Below are 25,427 nucleotides of genomic sequence, written 5' to 3'. Positions count from 1 at the left end.
GACATCTTGTCAGGTGAAGAGTTGGCTTGGTCTGTGTAGCCACAATAGAGAAACTCTGCCATGAGCTTGATTTGCCTGGGACAGCAGTCCAACACATTTTTGGATCCTTCCCGTTCCCCTCTACATCTCCCTGTCACCTGTCCCATCCAAATCCTCTGCCCTTCTTCTCTCCCCCCTTATGTAAAGCTTGTCCAAATCGCACGCTGCCAAATGGGAGTCTCCTGGAATGCAGACAGAAACACGCACATGCACACACACGACAGCTCCATCCAAGACTCTGATGTAGCAGTGCCCCTCCTGACTGAATAAGACATATTACAGCTTTGTCGGACACCAGCATCAAGAAGAACATATCTTTCTATTCTTCCCGTCTCTCTGCAGCACTAATCACAGCTTTATGAATTTAACCGTATGCCCTCTGATCACATTTTCAACTTCCAGAGAGATCTTTTCTGGGAAAATGACTGCAGAATAGAAGTCGCATGTGAGTTGACCGACTTTACCTGAAAAATACAGGTCAAAAAAGACAAAATGCAAGAAAGGAGAGAGGGTGACAATGAAAGACTGTTGCCTGGGGTCTGAGTGTTTTGGTCAGACTCCACTTGTTTATACAGAAAGAGCAGAGCAGAGAAGCGGGAGTGGGGAGGGAAGCGGGGCAGGTCGAGGATGAGAGCAGATCCAGACCAGAAGGGGGTTAGGGGAGGGCATGGATGGAGAGAGGGATGAGGGGACAGGTCTGTGCTGGAGGCCCTTATAAGGCCTGGATGACAGGAGATCTCTGGAAAGGGAGCAGGGCTACTGTAAAACTGTGTACCTGCAGGCAGGGGAACACTGTCCAGGGGAGCCCACCTAGAGCACTGACTGGCAAGTGAGTTTACTGTATATGGTATTCATATGAGGAGGTGTAAATCAAGATTCATTTAGAGGTTTATATGGCCATCGTTTCTTCTGATTTGTGCTGGAACCAGGGGGGACTGGACAATAGGAAGTAGAAGGAATGGATCAAAAAAAGCCAGAGATCTGTGCATAAAGGGGTCCTGGTACTGGGCAGGGACAGCTGGTGGAGTCACCGCCTGCAGTGTGTTGGTGTGTTCATGATCCACAAAATAAAAAAGGAAAGAAAAATGACCAAAGCTGGTAGGAGGAAAGGATGTGTGAAAACATGCAGTATACTTTAATATGTTAGCACATGCAGCTCCAGTAATAAGAGTTGTTTTTTAGAGCCAGTAGCCTGCAGTGCACTCTGGGTGTTGAAGTTTTACTACCTTACGATTAGGGTTGCATAAGAGTTATGCAAAACACACAGTCTTTTAGCACCAATTGAAACTTTTTTCCTACCTTTCTTCTTTATAGGCTCTAAATGTTTAGTTTATTTTTAAGCAGCAAAGTTCCAATTTAACATGTTCTTGTGTTTTTAATAAGATTAACCGTTTACCTGTACATATAATTTTCTATCCAGCCAGTCAGACGTTTGAGTGTTTTTTTTTGTTCAGAGATCAGCTCCTCTGTGCTCCTGCTGTCTCCACGCTAACTGGAAGCAGGCCTGCTCCCATAACCAGTCCAATCTGTTTTCATTTTCTCATACCAACACACACACACAGTCTGAAGCACTGTCCCCATCTCTTAAAGGAGAAATGCACTACTTCTGACACAATGTACCTATGGATGCAGAATGCTACTATGTAAAGCAGCTAGAAAATAACATTTTATACATCACCTGAAGCCACATCTATCTATATTAGAGTGATGGTGCACACACTGCAACACACACACACACAGCTATCTACAGTGCTGCACAGGTCAGCACTGTGCCGCAGTCACGCTGAGAAACCTCTACGGATGTTGCAGCTTGCTTTTAACACACTCATCACAAAAGGACATTTCAAATGTAACAATAAGCAGGCTTCAAAGGGATAGGGGGAGGGTATGACTCTCATGGACAGTAGGTGGTCTAAACATGCATCCAGGACAGATTTTCTTATGTGTCACACAAGAGTGTTGGTCAGCGCTGAGGTCCCAGCTGGCCCCGTCTGCTCATTAGACGCAAGTACTGACCATTTAGGTCAAAGCATCCACTGCTGGTTTTGCAGCACATCAAGCTACCCTGATCTGATTTCCTTTCTTCCAGACCACAGCCAGGAAGATGCATCTGCTGTGCTCGGCGCCATGACAGAAAAGCCTTGACCTGCTAGCACCCTGTCACACTTTATCCACTGACCAGTCACAGCTGGGGGGCGATCGAACCGCACTGCAACTGTACACCTGAGCAGAAGCAACGAATTGGTGGTTCTAAAGCACAGAGCGAGGAAACAACACCAAATTTTTCTCTCAGGTATGCCTTTTATTCGCTTTTATTCGGCCTACAAGTGGTGCCGAAGGGGCAGTTAAAGCAAAAACGTGTGTGCATCTATGATACGTAAGAGAGGAGGTGCTTTTTGCAGTGTATAAAGGTGAGAAAGAAGGAAGGCAGAGGATCTGCCTGTTTCTAATCAGAAGGGTACTGCCAGTTATTGGCCCTCAGCCAGCATTGTTTACTTGGCCAACCCCCAGCCTCACTCTGAACAGCAAATTATCCCAGCAATGGGCAATTTTAGCCTAACCAACAGGTAAAAAAGACTGTTCCCACATGGGGGAGGGCCATCATAGACACATGCTCTCACTAAAAAAAATGTAAAATATAAATGCATTACTTGCTTTCCTGGGAAACAGGACGCTGGTTGCTTTCTCAAGAGAAAAACTACACATGTTATTGATTTATTTACAGCTGAAAAAAAAAACAAGAGACAGCAAGAGCAGCAGCCAAGCTCCTCTCCTCCAGCCCTCTTTTTTGTTATCTGTGATGTTGCCCAGAGAAATCAATAGAACAACTGTAGCTACCAAGCTTTGTTTATCTTTTCCTCTAAGTGAATAATTTAGGGGTGTCAGCAGGGGTGAGGCAAACCTTTGATACAAACGAATGGGTTTTGTGTTCAGGGGGGTGAAATCTAGCTCCATCTTTATCCCAGTCTTCTTCCTTCAAAAGTCTCGAGGAGATGAGAAATGCTGAAAGCAGCTAACAATTGGGTTCTGGGTAAAGATAGAGAGAGAGACCTGGGACCAAGAATGAGGATGAATATGAGCAGGGAAGACAGAAATATGGTAAAGTGAAAGAAAAAGTTAGACTAGGAGTGGTCTTGTAAGAGGTTTGAGGAGATGCCAAAAGGTCTCAACGGGTTTATATTAACAAGGTTCTGAAACTTTCTGTTTGAGTTTTGAGGGAGGCACACAAACGGACAAGCTGTGTTGCTAGGAGGGCATAAAAAGATGACACATCATCACAACAAAACACTTGGGTTGATTATATGTCTCCCATATATAACACACGGTTTGTGCCAATGCAACATATGGTCTTATTGCCCAACATAATGGTGCAAAAAGTTCAAGCTAGGCACTAGGAGTACAGACAGCATGGCAGACTTTGACTCTGAAGTCTGGGGTTCATGTCCCCTTGACCCCACAAGCTGTTTTATTGCCACTCTGTTTTCACCCATGTTTAAGTTATGTCTTCACTTGTGGTTGAGGATATGGATTAAAAACTACTGGTTAGGGTTAGGCACTAAAAACAGGGATTAGTTAAAGACTATGATTTGTCTTACAACATCAACAAAATCATAACATTAATTACATTTTAGAAGGAAAACCCTTTCCTTCTGCGGTCTACCATCTTGAAAGGTCCCCCCCCCCCCCCCCCCCCCCCCCCCCCCCGATAAATACAAATGTTCCCAGAAAAATACGCATACGTGTACCGCTTCCAAGGACTGGCATGCCGAGCTCATGTTGTGTTTCCCGGTTGAGGATGGGCTAAAAAAAGAGGTTGGTTTTTTCAGTGTGTGTGTATCTGCTGCTTATCTGTGGTGGATAGGTGGATGTTATCTTTATCTGAACCTACTAAGTAGATCTAATGTCTAAACTTAACCATGATGTTTTACAACTAAACCTGAGCAAGTAGTTTCAAAGCCTAACCATAATTGTGGTTAAATCCAAAGAGATCATAAAAACAATGCCATTTGCCAATAACATGACCATCGCTCATTTTTAGAGTAGGTGAAAATCACCTGAATGCACCATTTGATTTGTTGAATAAGGTGTGCAGAGGACACCTGATGAAAGATGTAAATTTTAAGAGTGTGGTGCTGAGGTCCAGGAACCATTTGAGGCAATTAAAAGAAACATTTCAAGTAGACATGCAGCAGCAAAACATTACAGTAACACAACATTTTCCAACAGGAAGGGTTTAAATTGCTGTTGTGTCAGAGGCTGTGATCATATGTCATACCTCCTCCTGTACAGCTTGAGCAGTAAGTATGTGAAACTGGGGAGGTTTAAACCCTTCTAAACAAGGGGATCAACATGTATTTGTCAGGCCATGTCACACTCAGCTGCACGCACTCACGCACACACACACACCTCTACATGTGCACAACAAGGCTGCAAACATTTCCAGCGAAGTCGCTAAACCTCGTCGTCCCACCTTCACCACGGACGCACAAAAGCCCTCAGTCCCTTGTAATTGAGGTTTAAATCCTTTCCTAACATCCCTCCATCCCTCACTCTTCACCAAACATGGATTGCGCCAACACAGGGTCCCTAATCCTTCCCAGTTTAACCAAGTGAGAAATTAGCTTTTGTTAAGTGGTGATTTGGCCGGTGTTAAACGCCAACAGACTATTGTAGAGGAGAGGGGCAGTCATGAGTCCCCCAAACTCAGCAAAATACTGTGGTAATCCCATCCTGTCTGTGTGGTCAGACTGGAGCTGCTTCTGCTTGCGCTGGCAGTAGTGTCAAATTATTTTTTAGTCGAGAGCTCTTCAAGTTCAGGTCCAAAAAGGTTCTGTAGCATCACCGTGTCAGCTTAGCTAGAAAGGCCTGTTGTACCTATTACTGAGGTGTTGGATCTGTTTTGCTGCATGCCTCCAAACGCCTCCCCAACCCCCTCCTCTTTTGCTGCCATCTCCGACTTTTACAAAATCAAATCTTGTATGCAGAGTTGTAGTAAAAGCCACCAGTGTCAGGTTGATAGACGACACAAGGAAAAAAAAGGCTGCGGATTCAGATCCTCAAAGCCGGTGAGAAAGAGCAGGCTGTTCTGGCAGGAGGAGACAAGACAAAGCACAGCTTCGTCTCCGAGACTCAGCGGGGAGAAATCTGCCACAGAAAATCCCTGCGACTTGGTCTCAGTCCGAGCAAATTCAGGAGTTAATTCAGAGAAGTTTGCGATTGTGGGGTGTTATGACATAGCCGGAAGGCAGGAGATATTCAGGCAGCACAAAAAAAGGAAGGCGGAAAAAATCAAAGAGCCGCTGGAGAGGAGGCTGGTGATGGCAAACATTTTTATGACCAGGCCAGACGGCTGTCAGGTCTCCACCGTGGGAGGAGGAACATACAATTCTACTGAGCATGCACACAGTGGTTGTTGATGTCTTCATGTGAAACAGAATTATATGTTGAGCTGTATCTGATGCTAACAACCCTTCTCTTCTAATATCCATTCAAGTGGAACTCCCTGTTTGTAGTGACTGTGTAGGAGCCTCAGACTTTGGAAATATGTAGTTCCTTTTTGTATTTTTTACAGTGCATTTGTTCTCCACAGGTGCACGGGCAACAGTACACCTTCCCTTCTTTGCTGTACTAAATTTCAATTTTGGCTCCTCTGATTGAGCAGCTCCCAGTTCTCGTGGCTTTCTTCTCGCTGTTGCAATTTAATGTCATTTTAATCTAATTCCTTTAAGGCAAATGCAAATAAGTAAGAAAATACAAACAAGTGTCTTTTTGTTGCCTTTTTGCAAGTAGGTTTGTTCTCGGTTAGGCCAGGATGTGACACCCACCTCCATTCTGTTGCTAAGTATAAATGTCTGAGTGGGAGGGTCACTGGGTAAATGTGTCAAGAGACACTCATATGGACTCTTCTATAAAAATACACATATTCACAAACTGCTCTTGCGACAGTATGCACAAATATTACAAATATCTTCAAAAGTGTAAACACTGGTGACACAAAAATAAAGGTGTCCACATGCACGCAGTAAACTCTTGCAGTTTCTTTGTAAACACACACACACATACACACTCACGCTTTCACAATGCAGGGCAGCGCACAATGCCATTCAGAGTGAATGCCGGTGCAGCCTTTCCTGGAGGGCCTGAAATATCATCAGCAGCCAGTATGAATGAATGCCCAGAGAAGTATAGCCTTGCATCCAGCCATTGTCACCTCTACAAAGCGTCCCAATCAGCCTCTCCTTCACCTTTCTCCTCTCTCTATTTGCTTTCACGTACTACCTGCCTGACAACATCTCCTCACTCAGGCGCACAACTAGAAACAAACTGCGCTGAGTGCCTTTATCGCCTGATCTGATCTCTCCGTGTCACAAAAGCCAACACGCGATGTGAAAGTCTCTCTCAGAGCTATTATTCAGGCAGGGAACCTATATTTTATCCACAGATTACATTTCATTCCAAGCAATCATTACAGCTCTGATGACACTTGGAGTGAATGGGCTTCTTAGGTTCAATGGCGGTTTTATACACTTTAAAACATTATGACCTAAAATTAATTTTTTTTTATTATTTTATATGTTTTTTTTACATTTTCATTAATTTTTATTTTATTTTTATGTTTTTATTTTTGCCTTTGAGGTAATGAGTTTCAGTGTGCAATGTGCTGATTAAGTAGAATGCACAGGGAGTCACATCCGGTCCACTAACCATTAGGTTGGCGGTTCAATCCCCAATCCATGCTTCAGTCTTGCAAGACACTTAACCAGAAGGTGATGCCAAATAACACCTACAATATGATTGGCTGTATAAAAATGAGGATCTGTCTTAGTATAATGATGTCTATCTCATTACACTTGAAGTACTTCTATTGAGGTGCTTGGTTTGGCTTGGAAGAAGCGAGTTTACACAAGTTGAAAAGCAGAGTGCCTGTAAGTGCTGTCAGGGTCTTTCTGCCCCCAGCAAACACAGGAAGTGATGTTTTCCCTTTTTAGCTAAGAGCTAAAAGGGAGTCCCACCTACAGAAAAAACCTTGATTGACAGGTGATCAGTGGGAAGAAACAGAAGTGAAGAACCCTCTTTCAGTGTTAGCACTGCAAACTTTATCTGTGGCTGCCTGTGATTCATGTCCATCCTGTTGACGTTTCTGTGTTGGCACGCTCTCCATCCTCCTAATAGAATCTAGCTTTAATTCTGGTGGTGCCTTCAAATGACTCAGAGACCAATACGTAGAACACATATTTTCTCACAGACATGTTTGATCAGTACCAAACTAACCATACTTACAGCAGGGGGCCACATTGGAACACCTTTTCTTATCTTTTTACTTTAGTTGTTAAAGGAACACTTATGTATGGAGATACATGAAAATTAATTTGGCTGAGTTATTAAAAAAAAACACACACAGCCTGCATCCCTCCACCCAGAGTCATTTTGGGGGAAACTGGCTTTAGTTTGTTTAGAAGGAGGTTTAACAGCCCTGTGTGAGGGATCTGTAGGCATCCCCTTATGGTACAGGTGCCCAAATACACACACAAACACACACACTTGTTCACATGTATTTATAAGGTCTGGAGTGGACATCGGCCTCATTGGGGCAAGCTAAGTGACAAAGAGGAGGACTGGAAGGAATGCGTTGGCTCAAAGGTAATTATGGCCTAGGTTAAAGTTCATTTAGTGATGTCAATACACATTGATTTATTCTTGTGTGTACCACCCCTTAGTCTTTGTTGTAGGTGGGGGTGGAGGTTTTTCACTCATGTATTTAGGGGAGGCAGTGTTGTTGTGTTTGTCCTGCCGACACAATAAGTAAAAACTGAATAATCTAGTGAGGCTGATGACTTGATCTTCCATTTATAACATGCACTGAATACTATCCAGTCGTCATCAAGCCCGCCACACTTTGAGAGGACTTTGCTGTTTGAAATGAAGAACTGAGAATAAACAATGGCTTCACGAATGGCAGCCTGCCAACTGCTGTCAGAGTGTTTGCATGTGTGTGTGTGTGTGTACGTGTATGTCGAGAAAAAATAGTGGAGATTTCCTGAAAAGCCTCTCCTTTCTCTCTCGACAATTAAAGGAGATTTTCTATATAAGTTATGGGCAGAAATAGAGCTGCCTGCCTGAAAAGCAAACCACAACAATCTGCTATCTTTTCTGCTTTGATAATGTACCAAACACACACACAGCCCTCCACGCCTCACCTTCATCATCTCCACACACACACACAGAGCCTCCTCCACAAATCTCATCACTGACGCCAGGACATCAATTTTTGCAAGTCGCCGAAAATTACCATGCATGAATGCAAAAAAGGCTGATCAGGAGTAATTAACACGGCTTCATATGCAAATTTTATTAATGCAGAACTACAAAGTCATTATGCAAATGAGGGTTTCGTCGAGCCTCTTGACAAATACTCCCAGCTCCAGCCATCTAGCAGCCAGGATGGATGACAAGTCTGTTCACTCAGTTTAGACTGGAGGGATGCCTGTGTGTTTTAGTCTAGTTAGCGGATTAGCACTGGTTAGCGCTGGTGGCTAGCTGTGTGTGAATACCCAGGATAGTCTGTGTGCGTGTGTGTGTGTGTAAACTGTGTGATTAGGGAAGTGGGTAATGGCTGCACAGCAGAGTAATGAACCTGAGATCCAGGGGATGGAGGCATCGGAGGGAGGAGGGGAGGAGGGGGAGGAGGGGGGTTAGATGATATGAATATGCATGATGCTCACTGGCTTTGATGATTAAAGAAAATTTTAATATTTAAATGAGTGCATGCAAAGTGATTAACGCGGCAGAGAGAGGCGACAAGGCGAAAATCGCAAAAAGGGATTTTGAAAATGCTAAGAAGCGCATGAGATGAGATGCTCCATTAATGGTGAGCTCTCTCTCTCTCTCTCTCTCTCTCTCTCTGTGTGCCTCGCTCATCCACTGTCTTTAGCTGACTTGTTTTTGCTCTGGGTGTCTGGTTTGTGTCCAGGACGTTGGATTTACAAAGGAAGAGGTAGAATGTTGAGCAAGAAGATGAAGAGGGGAGGTAAAGAAGGAAGGAGAATACGAGGCTCTCTCTCACACACACACACGTGCACGCACATGCATTCACACAACGCTGAAGGAAGAAAGTGACCGGTGCAGTGCTGAGCAGTGGCAGTTAGTACTACATGCTCACTGGTTCATTTGCTGGTCACCCAGCCTTTGATGTACAGTAACCAGACTGTGGTTGCAGAAACATTTCTAGTGCTAGTTTGGAAGAGCCTACAGAAGGATCTGTAATTGCTTTAATGGATCATAGCAACACATGCAGTGGTTTCCTGCTTAGAAACAGGACATGTGAACCTAACAACATAGAAAATGTAGCTTTTGGTGGTTAGTGCTGTTGTGTAAAATCCACCATGTTTTGTGGATAAATCCTGACCAGTTATGCTTGTTGCCTGAACCTGCGTCTTATGTTGCAGCAATGTAATCAGGTATTATTGTTGCTCAAACCTAATCGACTAGTTTTTGTTGCTTAAAGCTGCTGTTTTTTTGTTCCCTTAAGCTAATGAGCTACTTTTGTTTTTTAACACCACCCAGCTATTTTTGTTGCTTAAACCTACACAGCTACATTTGTTGCAGAGACCTCACCCAGTATTCTTTTTGTGGAATCCTAACCAAATATTTTTGTTGTCTATGTTGTTTTTGTAGCTAAAAAGATGTTTTTGGTGCTTAAACTTAAAGATCCATTTGTGTTGCCTAAACCAAACTAAGAATTTTGTAAACCATCTAACCACCTAAACCATAAATAAGTGACAGGACAGCACCAAATCACAGCTAAACAGCTACAAGAACAGTCACAATTTACACTAGTGTCATTTATCAGACCAGTGAAATAATCTAATTACTTCTTCACCAAGTAATAGGAAGTAAGTCACATTTCAAGTAGTATAGTTGTTCAAGGCTGGAACAGAAAGTGTGGTTAGTTGTCGGTGTGTGTGTGTGTGTGTGTGTGTGTGTGTGTGTGTGTCCACACCCTCTCAGGCCTATTAAAAATGCATTAGGACTGTACTATGTGAAGACAAGCACACACACGCAAATACACAAATACCCAAACCCAAACTAGCCAAAAGCAAACACACACATACACACACACAGAGGGCGAGAGAGATAGAGAGAGAGTGAGCGAGCGAGCTGCGATACAAACCGGAGTAATTACCACTTCAAAAAAGCCGTTACTCCATCCGAGAGGCCTCCCAGCTTTATTGAAACAACGCAAAAAAACAAGAGCAGCGGGCACCGTAATGCCTCTAAAGTACAGGCTGTAATATCAAACACACGCAGACACATTCACACACACTGCGCCGCTTCCCTTTGTTAAGTCTTTGTGCAGTTTCATTTGGAAGATAAATAAGCATATGGTAAATATTTTTAGGGACACGCCACTGTGCTCCATCGTTACTTATTGAAGTGTGTGAGTGTGTCCATGTGAGTAATGCTGAGTGAAAATAATGTATCAATGAATCTGCCTGATAATCAACTTTCATCGTGTGTGTGTGTGTGAGAGGGAGATTCTTGTCTAAATGTGTAAAGTAACAATCTGTGTGTGAAAGACAGGGAGGATAAACTGGGACAGAAAAAATGGGTGTGAAAACAGAGGTAGAGCTAGACAGCTGGCACACACACACACACACACACACATGCACGGCCTGTCAAATGGCTGCGTCAGATTAAAAAGGTGTCATCATATCTGAGTTTCTCACAACAACTCACTCCCTTACGTGTGTGTGTGTGTTCCTCCCCACTCCAACTGGACTTAGTTAAATGTCTGAATTAAACCTTAGCTGACAAGGCTTTAAGGGCTGCACAGCACCGTGTCAGGTGGTGTTAAACACTCCTCAGTGATAAGTGTACGCAGTGTGAGAGTGTCTGTGCATGTGTGTGTAGGTGTTCTAGCAAAAGAAATAATAATAATAATAATAATGATGTGTTTCCTTCTCTTTCTCTAATCCTGTCTAAACTGTCAGTGTTGTGACTAGCGGTCGCCTGGGAGTCTGGCCTGAGTTTCAGACCAGAAGGTTGCCAGTTCAAATCCCAAGACAGTTACCGAGTAAAACAGGTTAAAGATAGGTATGAAACAAAGAAATAAATTCATAAAGATATGTATGTATGTTAGCTTAAAACATGCCCCGATCCTTCCTTATAATGGGCCTAAGTAAATCTGGCTTTAGGGCTGTAAGATCAAAAAGTTTCATAGTGACATTATGTTATGTTCTATTATTGCCACTTAAATAGGATCTGCTTGTGACCACTCCATCTTCACCAGCTGACGTAAAGTGTCTTATGTAGAATGTAAGCAAAAAAAAATAAATTAGTTAAATTTTTAAAATAAACGGACTAAACATGGGCACCATTAGATCACATGTTATAACTGTTTTTCTATGCAGTGGCCCAATCATTTTTGTGATACATATCAAACCAGCCCTTGTTTGTGATCTGTCAAAACCCAACATGAGTCTCCTATTCAGCTGCTGCTGACATCCATGAGTCTCTGTGCTGTGTCTTACAGTCTATGCTCTGCTACCTGACAGATGGATTGAGAGAGAGAAGAAAAATACGCACATACAACTAGCACTCAGAGAGCAAGGAACACCTCGTCTAATTTAGGGGTAAAAAAAAAAAAACACTTGGCATGATGCTCATGTAAGTGTGTGAATATGTGCGTGTTCAGTTTCACATGGAGAACAAATGGAAAGTGAAAAAGCTGGAGAATAAAGGAGTAGTTTGACCTGCTGGGAGCCAATTACGAAGCGTTGTCGTCAGTCGTGTTCTGAGCTGACATTCAAACTCCCTGATCAGTTTTCCCCTCTCTGTCTCTCTCTCTCTCTCTCTCCTACATCTCTTTTTCTTCCACCAGGTAATGAAAGGTGTAAAAAAAATCTACTGGAGAGGGGGGAAAGAAAAAAAAAACACTGGGCCTGAGTTACAAAGAGAAAACTCCACCTGCTATATTTCAATCCCCTGGTGATTATGAGCAGGGCTGAGTGTGCTCCCTCCAAATTAAACTCCGTCTTGATTAATAAAGCCGCTCTGTCCTCTCCCCGTGTTAATAAGGTGCTAGTTGGACATATTTCATGTGGAAATTGTGAAATACCGAGGGTAATTTTCAAACATAAAATCTTATTGGAGCAATATAGTTTACAGTTGCCGCAGTGCACGTCCAATTGAGCCGCTAATATGTTTTTGCTTTTAATGTGAAAATTATTGCGCTTTCTGTTATAAAGAAATATTGTGCAATTACACTTTGGAGCCTTCCAACGCAGCACATGTGGGGTTGATTTGAGCGAATTGCAGTTAGATATATTACAAGCATTTAAACGCAAGGGAGGGAAAAATATACATTTATGCACATAAATATGAATGATGCCAGACTAAAAACGTGACCAGTCAATTACCACACACATATATGCCTGAGCCGCAGACGCTCTGAAGCTGGGGCTTCTCTACAGTTCAGGCATGTGTGTGTGTTAAGTGTGAAGCCCGAGCTCTGAGCTCCGGAGCTAAGTGCCCGAGCAGCCGCCGAGGCACAGGTGGCTGCGCGCTGTCCGCAGCAGCGGCTGCCAGGCAGAGTTGTAACAGCCCTGGTAAAATATTGATGAAGTTCAGAGGCCCCCGAACACAGTGTTTACAGCCGAGGCCAAACCGCAGACTGACACGTTCAGAGGAGGGCTCCAAATGAGGAAACAAGGAGTGTTACCTGCGAGAGTGCATTTCCTGGCATGGCTTCAGGCCAGAATTTTTCCTTTTCTAAATTTATACCACTGCCACTGCTGCTGCTGCTGATGATGAATATAGTTATATTTCCGTCCAAATGTCAAACAGATTTTTTACACAAACCTTTGAATCGGTGTTATAAATACACAGAATCGCGGGTGTTTCTATCCCAAGAATAAATCAGCTTCCTACAGAGGAACACACACTCAGCAGGCTCGGAGGAAGGCCAGGAATTAAATATGATTCCAGTGTGGAAGTTATAATGTTAGACATGGATTTAAGGTGTTGGCATCTTCGTACAATCGTGACCAAATCTTTGGAAACTCTAAGGGTCAAGAAGTCCTCTATGGTCCTAAGGAGAGATTTGACTGTAGGTTCATACTTCTTGTGCAAAGGATTCACTGTTCTCTTGGATAAAATGGGGCCTGGCTCGTCCAATCAGCTTGCAGGATGTGCAGGTCCACAACCACCATGCAGCACAATCTTCTTAATGCAAAGAATCGTGACTTTGTGCTTGAAGGTGACTTACAGATACGCACAACTTGCTGTAGTTTATATTGGTCTGAAGCACAGTGTAGCTTTTCCAGTCATGTCCTTTATAATCTGTGCACACAAAAGCTTTCTGAATGGAGGATGAAGCTGCAGGGAACCTCAGGTTAACTAGCCAGTATTAGTATTGCGAGAATGTTCTTATTTAGCCATCGACAGACATGCGGGGGGATTGTAGCAGCTGCTGGTTGTTAGCGGGCTACCTGCCGCTGTATGCTGAAAACAGTGACCTCTAAGAAGGCAGACTGGAACGCTCTGCCGTCCTCCTCTGGCATCTTTATGACTGCTTTGAGAGATAACTGCTGGTGCTCTTCCCCCTGCAGCTGCACTCCTGCTAAACTGCCTCTTTACCCCACTGAATGGGGGAGAAACTAGCCTCTTTTTAATCCCTCTTTCTCTGTCTTTTCCTTCTCTCTTAGTGTGTGTGTTTTTTCTGGCTTTGCTTATTTGAATTTTAATGAGCTTTTCACCTTTTTAAGCAGATGGCTTAGGCTGGATTTCTCCATGAAAGTCGGGGTGAGTCTCTCTGTCACGTTTTGCACAATTTGTTTCAACTAGCCGAGTCCTTGAGGGGGTTTAGAGCTTTGAGTGGGTAATGTGCCTGTCTCACCCCTCTTTTTTCTCTTCTTCCCTATCTCTGTTGTCCTCTACCCCTAATGAAATGAACATCTCTCTCTGATGCGAGAAAAGGAGGACCAACCAGAAGAAACTAGAAATTGATGTGACATTAAAGCATTCTGGGTAATCTCCTGAATGTGTTGCTCAACTATTTGAGAGTTGCCCACACTGTGATCAGAGAGGTGTAAGTGCAGTCTGCGTGCTGTGAAGAGTCAGTCACTCTCATTGATCTACTCAAACCAAAGTCAGCTACAGGTAGCATCAGTATGTTAGCACTGCGGTCACATGGATCATTGTTTCCAGATAACATATCCCAATGGCGTGTGAATACCCTACAGATATATATACAGATAACAAGTCACAGCCATTGATTTGCCTCAATTATCGGTTGTCAAATTTTGGAAGCATGTGTGCCAGCTACACAAAATCTTTTTAGAGGTGGCAGGATGTGAAAAGTGTATAATTATTTGTGACCTGAGAGAATGAACCACAAAACAGCAGCAGCAACTGAGCCTTCTGAAATACTTTATCTTGGTGGTACGGCCTTCTAAAACCACAGGCGCTCACCACGGGGCCCGGAGCCCAAAGTTGAAGCCAGCAGCTGGCGGCTGTGACACTATCTACATTTTTGTAGATGCTGTCTGAGACATTAGCGCAAAAAGTTTTCAAACAGAATATACTGTTCCAAAGCCCACACCGTTGTGGTCTAAGTAGAGCCAGTTTTGCAACTGTATGGCAAATACACAACTAGACAACAGAAAACAAATGTAGAACATATGTCTTATAGGAGGCAGATCTCATATTATGACTCTGAACTGATGCTGTGTGCATTTGTAGCACTGATCATTGCATAAAAAGGGCACCGCGTACCACCTGCAGGGCTGCCATTTTAAAATTTAGAGTGGATGCATCATAGTTTCCTTCTCTGTTCATGGACAGGTTACAGAAATTGTTTATTTCCAGTTTTGTACACAGGCAGGAGATTATTAGAAAAAACATTTCTACAAATGCTGAGCTGTTACTTTAAAGTGTGTGTGTGTGTGTGTGTTATTCCTACCTGTCAGTGTGTTCTCCTGCTTGGGGCAAATTCCTTTTGTGGGCGTCTTCTCTCCCCTCTCACCTCTTTCCCTTCTCCCCACCACCTCCTCCTCCTCTGGTGTCACCTGGATTCCGATCTCCACCGGCTCCACCACCTTCCTTAGCTCCACCCGCTGCGCGTAGTGATGAAGGCTCTGCAGAGTCGGACTCCCCCCTCCTCCTCCTCCTCCTCCTCCCCTGTCGTTCATCTTGTCGTAGCAGCCATTGGCCAGCAGCGGCGGCGTCTGGCACTGCTTCTTCTTGTGCTCGATGAAGAGGAGTATGTCGCCCAGAGGGAAGGTCATCTGGCACTGGCCGCAGGTTAGCAGGTCGTGGTCGGCATGGAGGCCTGGCGGTAGGTTGTGGGCCAAACTGGGGTCCAGAGGGTGGGGTGGTAGGCCAAGAGGGTGTGAGGGCAGGCCAAGAGGCTGGGGGGGTAACGAGTCACAGAGCAGAGCGCCATCTGGATGCTCAGCCTCTGCTGAAAGAGAAGACCAAGAGAGATGTTTTAACACAAAACTGGATGTGAGTCTCGCTCTAAGACTGTGTGTTTGAGTAAGAGGGAAATTACACAAATAGGAGTCTAAAGTATTGATAACACTTGGGGTGGTCACACCTAGGCCACCTCACCTCGGGTCATGGGACCTCACCAGGTGACCGTTAAGGGCTCTGAAACATGCTCTTTTTTTCTCCTCAGAAATTGCATAAAATATAGAAACATGAAGTGTCTGGATGGATAAAACTGGAACCAAAGTCCACCAAAGTGGATCCCAAATCCAAACTGGATTTGGGATTTTTCAAGGTACAAACTTGCACCTCTAATGAGGTATCTAAAAATAGAATCCCTCAAAGATCCAGTGCACAATTTCCTAAATATGGTCCCTGTCTTTTAACGACTACAAATGCATCACCACCGTGCATAGTGCGGGAGTGTATTTTTTCCTGAGCCAAGCCAGGTGTCTGTCCCTAACTTTCAAGGTTGGACATTTAAAATGCACTTAATGTAAAAAGGGACAGTCGTGTAAATTTAGTAATCGCTTGCAGTCAGTGTGTTTGGCTGACCCACAGAGAGAGAATGAGATGAAGGTAGAACTTCATCAGCATCATCACCTCTCTCTCTCTCTCTCTCTCTCTCTCGCTCTCTCGCTCTATCTCTAATACAAGATGATGGATTAGCAGCAGGTTGGCCATTTGTCTCAGCCTCCACATTAGAAATGCAAACAGATTTTGGATGTCAAATGCAGATGAAGGCTCCAGATGGAGCAGCCCGGCCCATCGTATACCTGCTTCAGGTCCGCCTTTAAATACACAGACCATAAAAACCTGAGAACCTTCATCGACCATTACAAAAGCTCCTTTAAAAAACCTTTGACTCCAAATACAGAATAATATTACTTGTAATATTGTGTGTGTGTCTGTGTGAAAGAGCAGGTGTGCAGTATCCAAGCAGTGCATCCTGTCCGTGTGTGTGTTGTTTTTCTGTGTATGCATATGTGTGTGTGTGTGTGTGTGTGTGGCCTGCAGGCTGCAGCCATCTGTCTATTAAAATGATTGTACAGTAGAGTGTGTTTCCTCACTAATAAACATTAGAGAGAGAATAATGCCAGTGAGCTGACCTGGAAGGAATCCAATCCACAGTTACACAAAACTTGACTTCATCTGAGACATTCATTATTATAGTAATACGATAAAAAATTAAAAAAAAACAGACCTCAAACACACAGCTGACTTCCTGTGTGAGCAAGTAGAACAGGATTTGCTCAAAACCACAAAAAATATTAAAAAATCTACTTTTTTTGTTTTTAAGTGCATTTGGTTATAGTTCCACTTCACATTAGCAAATGACACGTTCAAAGGAGGAGTCATGACTGATTTACCTAATAAAGAGGAGGAAAAAAGAACAAATAAAAACGACGGAAATGGAACACCTATATGTGAACGAACTGATAAAACCAACGACAGCGGTTAATGCAACAGTTTTGAAATCCTGTCGTCAGGGCGATCAGAGCCGTCGTATCTGGGGTTTGGTTTCCTCTGTTTACCTCCTATCACTGTACATGTCGTGTTAATCCATCTTCTCACACTCTTCTCACAACCAGTCACATAATGTTCATGGCATAGCATATTTAGAGGTGTGTGTGTGTGTGTGTGTGTGTGTGGTGAATCTAAGCTGGAATAAATGAGCAAAACAAGAGTTAGATCCTGTTTTTAGCATTACATCAAACACACACACACTCAGTAAGATACAGAATAAAGATATTATGTTTGTGGGTGGGACTGCACATTGAAACACACAAACCAGAGTCCCTACACACTCTCACCATAAACACACACACACACCTACAGCCATTACTCAGTCATTACACTGTGTTTGTTTGGTTGGTGTGTGTGTGTGTGTAAAGACACACACTTACAGATTAGTTTTTATGTATTCTGTATGTAATCTTTAATATATATCCTGTAATATACTGTCGTTATGTATGTAAATGCTTTGAAGTGCAAGCTGGTAATCAGATAAGATCGAGAGAACGCTTTCGTCTAAACAGACAGCGGCTTTCTTACCAGAGTCACTGTGTGAGTTAGGGATAAGTTATAAAAGCTACACTTACTGTATGTAGTCATATTTATAATATAGTTGTTGTTTTTTTAAGTCTGTGGAGTCAGGTTGTATAAAAAAAATTGGGGTTTTAATTTAGATTTTATTTCTATGCTTTACACACACACGATGCATATGCGTATGTGTAAGCAGGTGTTTTGATGGCTCACACCCTGCACATCTTTGTCGTCTCCTCGCTTGCTCCTCATTTCCTGTCACCTCTTTCTTGCATACCATCAAAGCAAAAAATAAACACCTGAAAGTAATGTTGTTTTTTTTTTTTGCACAGTGGATATATATTCAGTCACATTATTATTTTAACTCAAATAAAACAGTTGTGGTGGTAAAGCTAGAGAAGCAGCATTAGAATTATTGAATGACGTTCACCTAAAAGAAACCACAAAGGTAATTCATCATGAGGTGAATCCTCCGTCTGGATGTGCAAATGGCCTTTTTTCTGCTCTCATTGTGGTATTGGTTGGATGATAATAAAACAAGACATATAGGGAGGTGTCCACCCGCCCGGAAGGTGCTGAGGTGGGGATGAAGCGCTCCTTAAAAGAAGGGCCTGAATTCAGAGTGTATTTTAAATAGCTTCTAAACATATGTAACAAATTAATAATGGTTCATGCTAAAGTGCATTGCATTATTATAACATTTTGTTAAATTAAAATGAGCCATTTACACTATTAAACTTTACACCAACCAATCACTAACTGATTAAACTGGTACAAAAACAAATCAACACACAACAGCCTCAAAATAAAGACCAATCACAGTAGTACGCACACACACACACAGAGATGTCAGTCATTCACTATTGTGAATTGACAGTACATGCTGTAAATAAGAAGTGCCACGGAGAGACAGACAGTCAAGTACAGGGTGTGCAGCTGTTGACAGTTAAGAGGTGAATGTGGTCTTTCAGCACTGATGTCATATGATTAACACACACACACTCACACACGTTTGCTACGCTTCTCAGTGGCAGAGCGAGTGTAGTGCTGACAGCCTGAGAGCTCCCCCTAGCAGGAAGAGACAGAGGAGACAGGGAGACACACACACACACACAGAGAGAGGGAGAGAGGAAAGAGGGGAGGGAAGGGGGGTCGAAGGACAAGCAACGAAGCCTCAGCTGAGCAAACCAACACTCTGGTATGCAGGCTATGGCAGTGTGTGTGTGTGTGTCTGTGTGTGTCATGTATCGGTAGTGTGAAAGTGTGTGATCAACAAAATGAGTTGAGGCATGCTCTGTGGGATCTGGAAGCCAGTCCTGTCCATTCATGAGCACACACACAGACACACACTCTAAACAGTCACACCTTCTATGTCATTCCAACAACAACACTAAGATTGATTTGTCCAGATTATCATATGCATTGCAGTAGAAAAACATGTGGTATACAAATTAACAAAACATGTGTAACACAGAGAGAGACATGACCGCGGACATCTCTGTGCTTCAGATATTTAGGATTTTTTTGTGAACCAGCCTTTTAAAGCCAAAACAAAAGGAAATTATGAATGATAAGACTATTAGGAATGTGATTATGTATTCATTACAATCAACAGTGATACTTAAGTAGTGCATTTTCATTTTAAAAGCACCTAATCTGCAGAATGCTTTAGTGCATAAAAAGAAGGAGGTGCTGGCTTCTCTCGCTCTCTAACAAAGACTTAGCCCCAGCAGGGTGCACGGCTATTTGACAAGCCAAAGGGAAACATGCATCTCAAGTGGGCGACTGCAATTTACACGCAGCCCTCTCTCTCTCTCTCTTTCTGTGTGTGTGTGTGTGTGTGTGCAGCTATAATGGCAGCTCTCGTCCTGTTTGCGTCTCTTCACACTAAATCAGCCTCTCGGAGGAAAGCCGGGGTTATTTGCAGTGAATGAGAAGCAGAAGGCACGTCTGCACCTTCGGGTGTAAAACTGTCTCGCCGTGGCGACGCTCAAAACCAAATCTGTCCTGACTAACAAAACAATATAGATTTCCGCTGATTAATCTTCCAAACCTTTCCCCACTCAGGATAGATTGTTTGATTTTTTTTTTTAACATGGCAGGAAATGGGTTGAGAGGGTGCATATTTACAAGAGACAATAAACATGCAAATTATTCTTCAATATTCATGGAGTGCATTTGGATAGGTCCAAACTGTGATCCCTTATTGATTTAATTAGATGAAAGAGAGGAACAGGGAGGATTTTTAAGCTTTAAGACAACTCTGTGAGCTGGAGTTTGTGAGGAAAATAATCATCTGAGCACAGAGAGATGTTTGTGTGACTGAGGCCTGGCTATACAAGCATGTGGAAACACAACTCACCTCAGCAAAAGACACTATAAGACAGAGTAGTTCTTTTTGTATTATTATTATTATTATTCTTTGCAAAATCTAAATTAAAAACACTCTCCGGGTCAGATGGATTTTATCACCTGACAGCTCAAGAAGAATTATGTAGATTTTAGTTGAAGGACAGAGGAGGGTGGATTCACATGTGCACATTTGCATATATGTGTGTGGAAGTCCCCGCTCACATAAATATGTGTGTGTGTGTACTCAAGCATAGTAAATCGGGGAGCTTCTCTTACACATAAATTATGGAATGTACAGCACCGTGCTGCAGCCTGAATGGTGATAAATCAGACAGACAGACAGACAGGTCAGACCTGCTCCGTGGACACACAGCCACCACACACTCGCTCAGGAAGCCTGTTATTAGTATTCATCTTCTCAGTATTCTTCTGATTTGTCTGTGTGTGTCACAGCAAAGTGCACAAAGTGACCCATTTCACACTGTAGGCCTATGTTTGTGTGTGTATGTGTGTTGTCACATAGAACTGCAGCTCCGTTAGGCAATCATCTACTGTTCAGGAGATTGACATCAGGTTCTTAGTGTGTGTGGCTGCATAGGTGAGGAGTGTGATGCCGTGAAGCCAGGCCTTGAAGTAGAGGAATGAAATAAAAATACATGCATGGACACTCAGCTGAGTCTCTACTGTAAATATGAGTGTTACACACACACCATGCCACAGAGGTGCACACTGATACACTGTAGTGTAAGTGATCTGATCAGGCAGCCTTCACACAAGACACGACTCCCCAAACAACCTCATGCTTGGAGGACATGCCAATTCTGCTCTTCTTCCTCTTGTTTTTCTTGGATTTGACCTTCCTCGTGTAAAAGTGCAAATTTGTGTTTTAGTTTGTCTTTAGTTTTAGTTCGGCTCCTGTCAGGACGCATCAGCCAGAAATATGTTTGAGAAGTTAAGCGGAGAAGTGTGCGCAAAAAAAGATCAAAAACTTCATTTAGAAGTCCTATTGCTCTGTTTTCTTTTCAGATTAAGAGTCAGAAAGAAGTTTCTTTTCTCTTTCTAAATTAAAATACTTCCGTTTTCTTTCCTTCCTAACCTTGAAGCTGACATTAATCCTCCACGTTTTGTCTTTGCATGCCGTCACTTATTGTGCTCTGCATAAACGTGCCGCGAGGGAAACCCTTGATTTTTTAACGATGTCGAAGCGTGTAGGGTTTTAAATAATCCAAACTGAGCATTAATATTACAGCTGAGGGAAGAATAAGTTTCATCTATGCAGTATGAGACGGGACGGGCTCAGTAAACACAGTGAGAAGCGGCTGCAAGAAGATTAGTAACCTGTAATAAAAGCAAATACACTTCACCGTGTGCGCCGGAAGGTCTGTTTCATTTATTTACGGTACACAAGTTTGGAGTTCTGCGTAACGTTTATCTGGATGAATTTGTTAGAAATAGATTATGTTTTTTTGCGCTTTATTCTAACCACTAAATTGAGAAAAGTGCGTAAAATTTAAACAAAGTGAAATTGAAAAATATATAAATCTGTTTTATTTATCAAATGAGCCATAAGTGTTGTTGTTTCCACACTGAGCTCACAAATCAAACAAAAGCAGAAATAATACAGAATTTATGTCTCAATAAACTCCTGTTCTCTGCAGTAAAAGTCCAACACGAAGACTTTTCGTCTCTCTGTGTTCACGGTGTGTAAATTTGCTCAGTTATTTATGGACTGTAATAATTAGATAAGCGCATTAAAGCATTTATGTAATTTTGCAAATAAACCGTGATATGAAAAAAATGGCCTTCAGGAGGCACTTTCAAACTTTCTGTTCAAAGTCTGAAAAATGTTCCATTTTACGCACCGATCACCCCGGAACAAAACACACACAACTTCCAAAAACGACAAAAGAGATGGAAAAAGAGAGGGAGTGCTGGAATAATGCGAGCTGTTGCATGTATACTTACGTGTTATTTCTCTCTGGGACAGGTGCTGCGGGTTCCCCTGCTTGCGTCGGGACATCGCCCTGGCATTTACACTGGCATCGCCCGGAGAGCTGCGCTGGAAGGGTCGGCTCTCCTTCTCCTCCTCCTCCTCCTCCTGCTGCTGCTCCGGTAATTGGCCAAACTGGCCTTAAAATCGGCCTTTCGCTGGACACTCCAAACTGACCGCTGCTCACTGGCTCCAAAAAGCGGCCCCTAACTGACCCCTGCGCGACGGACCTCTCTCTTCAGCGGGGCAGCGGCTCCTGCGCTCTGTGGTGAGCGGCCGTGGCGCAGCGCTGGGCGCCCGGGCGCTCGTTCGGAGCTCGGTGCCAAAGTGGCTGAGCGCCTCCCTTCTTCGGTCGCGGTGTAGGTGAGGGAGGGGATAGTCCGGCTTTCCCTCCGCCGCTTTCAAACCATCTGTCAGAGAAGAGCCGAGGAAGGAGCGGAGTAGAGGAGATGGAGATGCGGCGACACGCGGGAGGTCGGTGGTCACCTTCTGATGGTCAGTCAGTACGCGTGTCCACTACCTGGCCAGCTCGGACACTGTCCCTTCCTGTGCGGAGAGAGCAGGTGACAGGACGTCAATTAACGTCTGAACGTGTGTAAAATAGGAATCCAAATTCTTCTCAGCACTTCAGGAGATGTCGCCAAGTGGTGGGCACTTCTACTGCTGCACTGACAGTGCCGGACGGGCAAGCGGGTTAGACTTTAACTCTTCAAGTCAAAGCCCAGCACTGGTCTGAGGACAGACTGCCACACTCTTTTCTCTTTGTGCTATAGCTGCAGAGTCCCGCATCCCCGGACTGTGTGAAGCTCTGTGCGGCTCTGTGCGGCTCTCTGGCTTCTACGATGGGAGAAAACTCAAGTTCAAGTGCGGACGTGACGTTCAGTCTGCGGCGAGAAGGGAGAGTGGAGACTGAAGAGCACTGGGGGCGACTAGTGGTAGCTTTCACACACACATACACACACACACACGACACACACACCACAGACACACACGGCACAAACACACACACTTGGGCGTGTGGCGCGCACGGCAGCAGTGGTCAGAGTCGCTCAAGTCAACTGCGCCGACAAAGCGTCACAATTACACGGGAGGGGATTTATTTCTGTTAAAGTTTGACCTGAGGGGCTTCCGTACAGGTCCACAGGACGCTGGACAATTTGGAATGAGCTTGTGTTCACACAATAATGTGGCAGTTTTCCTCAGGTTTAATTGTGCGTTTTTTGTGAGACCATTGCGCACTGCCCATTCGCTGGTTAAACTCTTTTCATTTCATTATTAATTCCATTAATAACTTTTGACCTTTGTTAATTATATTGCATGTGCGCGTGCAGACCACAACAAAGGCCGGTCACACACACTCAGAGAAACGCACACGCTGCGAACCAGCATTTATATTTTTGTACGTTTAAATGCGCAGAACATCAGGTGACCTTGTTATTAATTTCTAATCACATCTACATTGCATTGATCTATATTTGTTAGTGATTTATATTCAATAATTCATATAACCGGTTGAACTTTTATTAGACTCAAATCAGTGCGTCTTTGTGGCCTAGATTTACGCACGGACGCACCAGTCACACACACATTTTACTCACGTTCATTCAAATTTAATAGCTTCAATTATTGTTTTATCATAATTGTTTCATCAGTGATAGAGTGAATGATGAATTTAGGAAGGTTTTTATGTTTGTGACCTCATGGTGACATCTGAGTGCCAAAGTTAAACATGATTATTTAATCTTTAAAATAAAGTGTAATATAGCTTTAATGACATTGTGCATGTATGAAAGTGTGTGTTAGAGGCTGTGCAGGCTGATGAGGGATGAGCGGTTTGGTGGCAGAAAGCCTGCACGCGGACTGCCTCCTCAGCAGCACCCATTGTTTCACAGAGATGCAGGTACACCCCTGTGGGGGAGGAGAAGGAAAGTCAAATTTGGTGAGTGTGTGTGTGTCTGTGTGTGTGTGTGCATGAAAAGTGGGTGAGGGTGAAAGTTGCAGTATGATGAAATCCCAGCTAGCTTAGATTCAGATTAGAGGAACATCAGTGTTTTTTGTGTTTCCGCAGAGGTTTGAAGTAGTGGCCAGTCAGCCTTGACTAGAAACCACAGCTGCCAACACCTTCATCCCTACAGCACCACATCTGAGCTGGATTAGCTGCTATCACATTCCAGAAAACACTCTTTTTTATTTTATTTTTTTCCCTCTTCATCTGCATGTCTGCGTCTCAACTTGGTCGTTCCATCTCTATCCTCAACCCAGCAGAAAAGAAGGTGCAGGCCTCGGGGTTCTTTTTTATCCCTCCCACCTCGTATCGAGACAAGCCGTAGTAGTTTGTTCCAGGGCCAGGTGTTGTAAGAGCAGCAGATCATCCAGCGAGAACGCTTTTCTCCCCCCCTCCTTCTTCCTCCATCCTTCATCCACCCGGCTTTGTGTTTGGACTTCTCGCTACTTCTCCTGCATCGCCTCGAGAGCTGGCACTTCCCTCTTCTGTCCCTCTCCTCTCTCTTTTTTTTGCTTTCAATATATCTTCACGGGGCTCATCCTCGGCTGCTCGGCTGTCTCCCAACCAGCCAAAAAAGCCTCTTCTTATTTCACCAGTATACTGTAGGAGGACATAAATAGATTTCCCATGCTCATTTACAAGAAAAAGGAAAGGATGGCAGGTTTGTCCAAATGTCTTTGTCGCACACACAACAGAACACCCACTTTCATTTGGGAGGGATACATGCAGCACTTTGTCACAATAACAGGCGACAGAGAGCATTATGTTGAAATGTAAATCATTGTCAGTTTTAAGGCACACCTCAGTGTGCCAGTGTGGGTTTTTTTTTAATGAAGATATGCGATTAAAGCTGCTTTTGAGCAGCTCATGGACAGACGGAGAGGAGAAGAAGCTGTCTTCACTGTCACACACACACACATGCGTCAAAGATGCCTTCAGATTCTCACTGTAATAATTGTGCTATGACTTCTTTTGGACCATGTGAAGCTCACACTGTGTGAAGTGACACTCCAGGCCAACATCACTATCTGGATGTGCTCCTTGTCCTTGCAACCTGATTGGCTCATTAGTCAGATGGGCGACAGGTGCATCATTCCGCTTTCTTATTGGACGTTTTCAGAAGGCGATTTCTCACTTAAAGGCCATCAGTGTGAGTTATGGCGGATGGCTCCCGGCATCCTGCTTTTGCCCTTCCTTCATTTGCATATATATATGCGGCTGTTTGTTTTTATGTTAATGCTAAATAAGCCTTTTTTTTTCTTTACCCCCTCCTCCTATCACCCATCGCCTCGGCTGGGCGGTAAATTTTAATTAGAGGGACGTGGAGGTGTCCTTTAGAGTTTTAAGATCACTTTGCCAACAACTGTTCACCACTAAACTGCTAATATTGATGTTTATGTGTTCAGATGCAGGCTGGCAGATAAAGCAGGAAGAAAAAGCAGCACACACTGTTGAGGACTGGTGCATTTTTAAGCTGATTAACACTTTTTAGACAAGAAGCAGAAA

General features: G+C 43.6%; 1 protein-coding gene across 2 annotated transcripts in view; it reads right to left on the bottom strand.

The window, feature by feature from the left end:
- The window catches only part of bcl11ba (BCL11 transcription factor B a), a 33,318-nt gene extending 10,519 nt beyond the window's left edge, over positions 1-22,799 (bottom strand). Inside the window, exons 1-2 of one of the 2 annotated variants that reach the window (XM_028395851.1) lie at positions 21,892-22,799; positions 15,002-15,502 (exon numbers count right to left, since the gene is read on the bottom strand). In XM_028395851.1, coding sequence (XP_028251652.1) covers positions 15,002-15,502; positions 21,892-21,946 — 556 coding nt within the window. In that variant the 5' untranslated portion in view covers positions 21,947-22,799. The remainder of the gene's footprint in view (positions 1-15,001; positions 15,503-21,891) is intronic. The other variant, XM_028395852.1, reaches the window with a different exon arrangement.
- Positions 22,800-25,427: the final 2,628 nt, after the last annotated feature.

The sequence above is a fragment of the Parambassis ranga genome, chromosome 22 (genome assembly GCF_900634625.1).
Source record: "Parambassis ranga chromosome 22, fParRan2.1, whole genome shotgun sequence".
Taxonomy (NCBI): domain Eukaryota; kingdom Metazoa; phylum Chordata; class Actinopteri; family Ambassidae; genus Parambassis; species Parambassis ranga.
The sequence above is the reverse complement of the archived record's forward strand: the minus strand, read 5'-3'. Positions and strand labels throughout refer to the sequence as shown.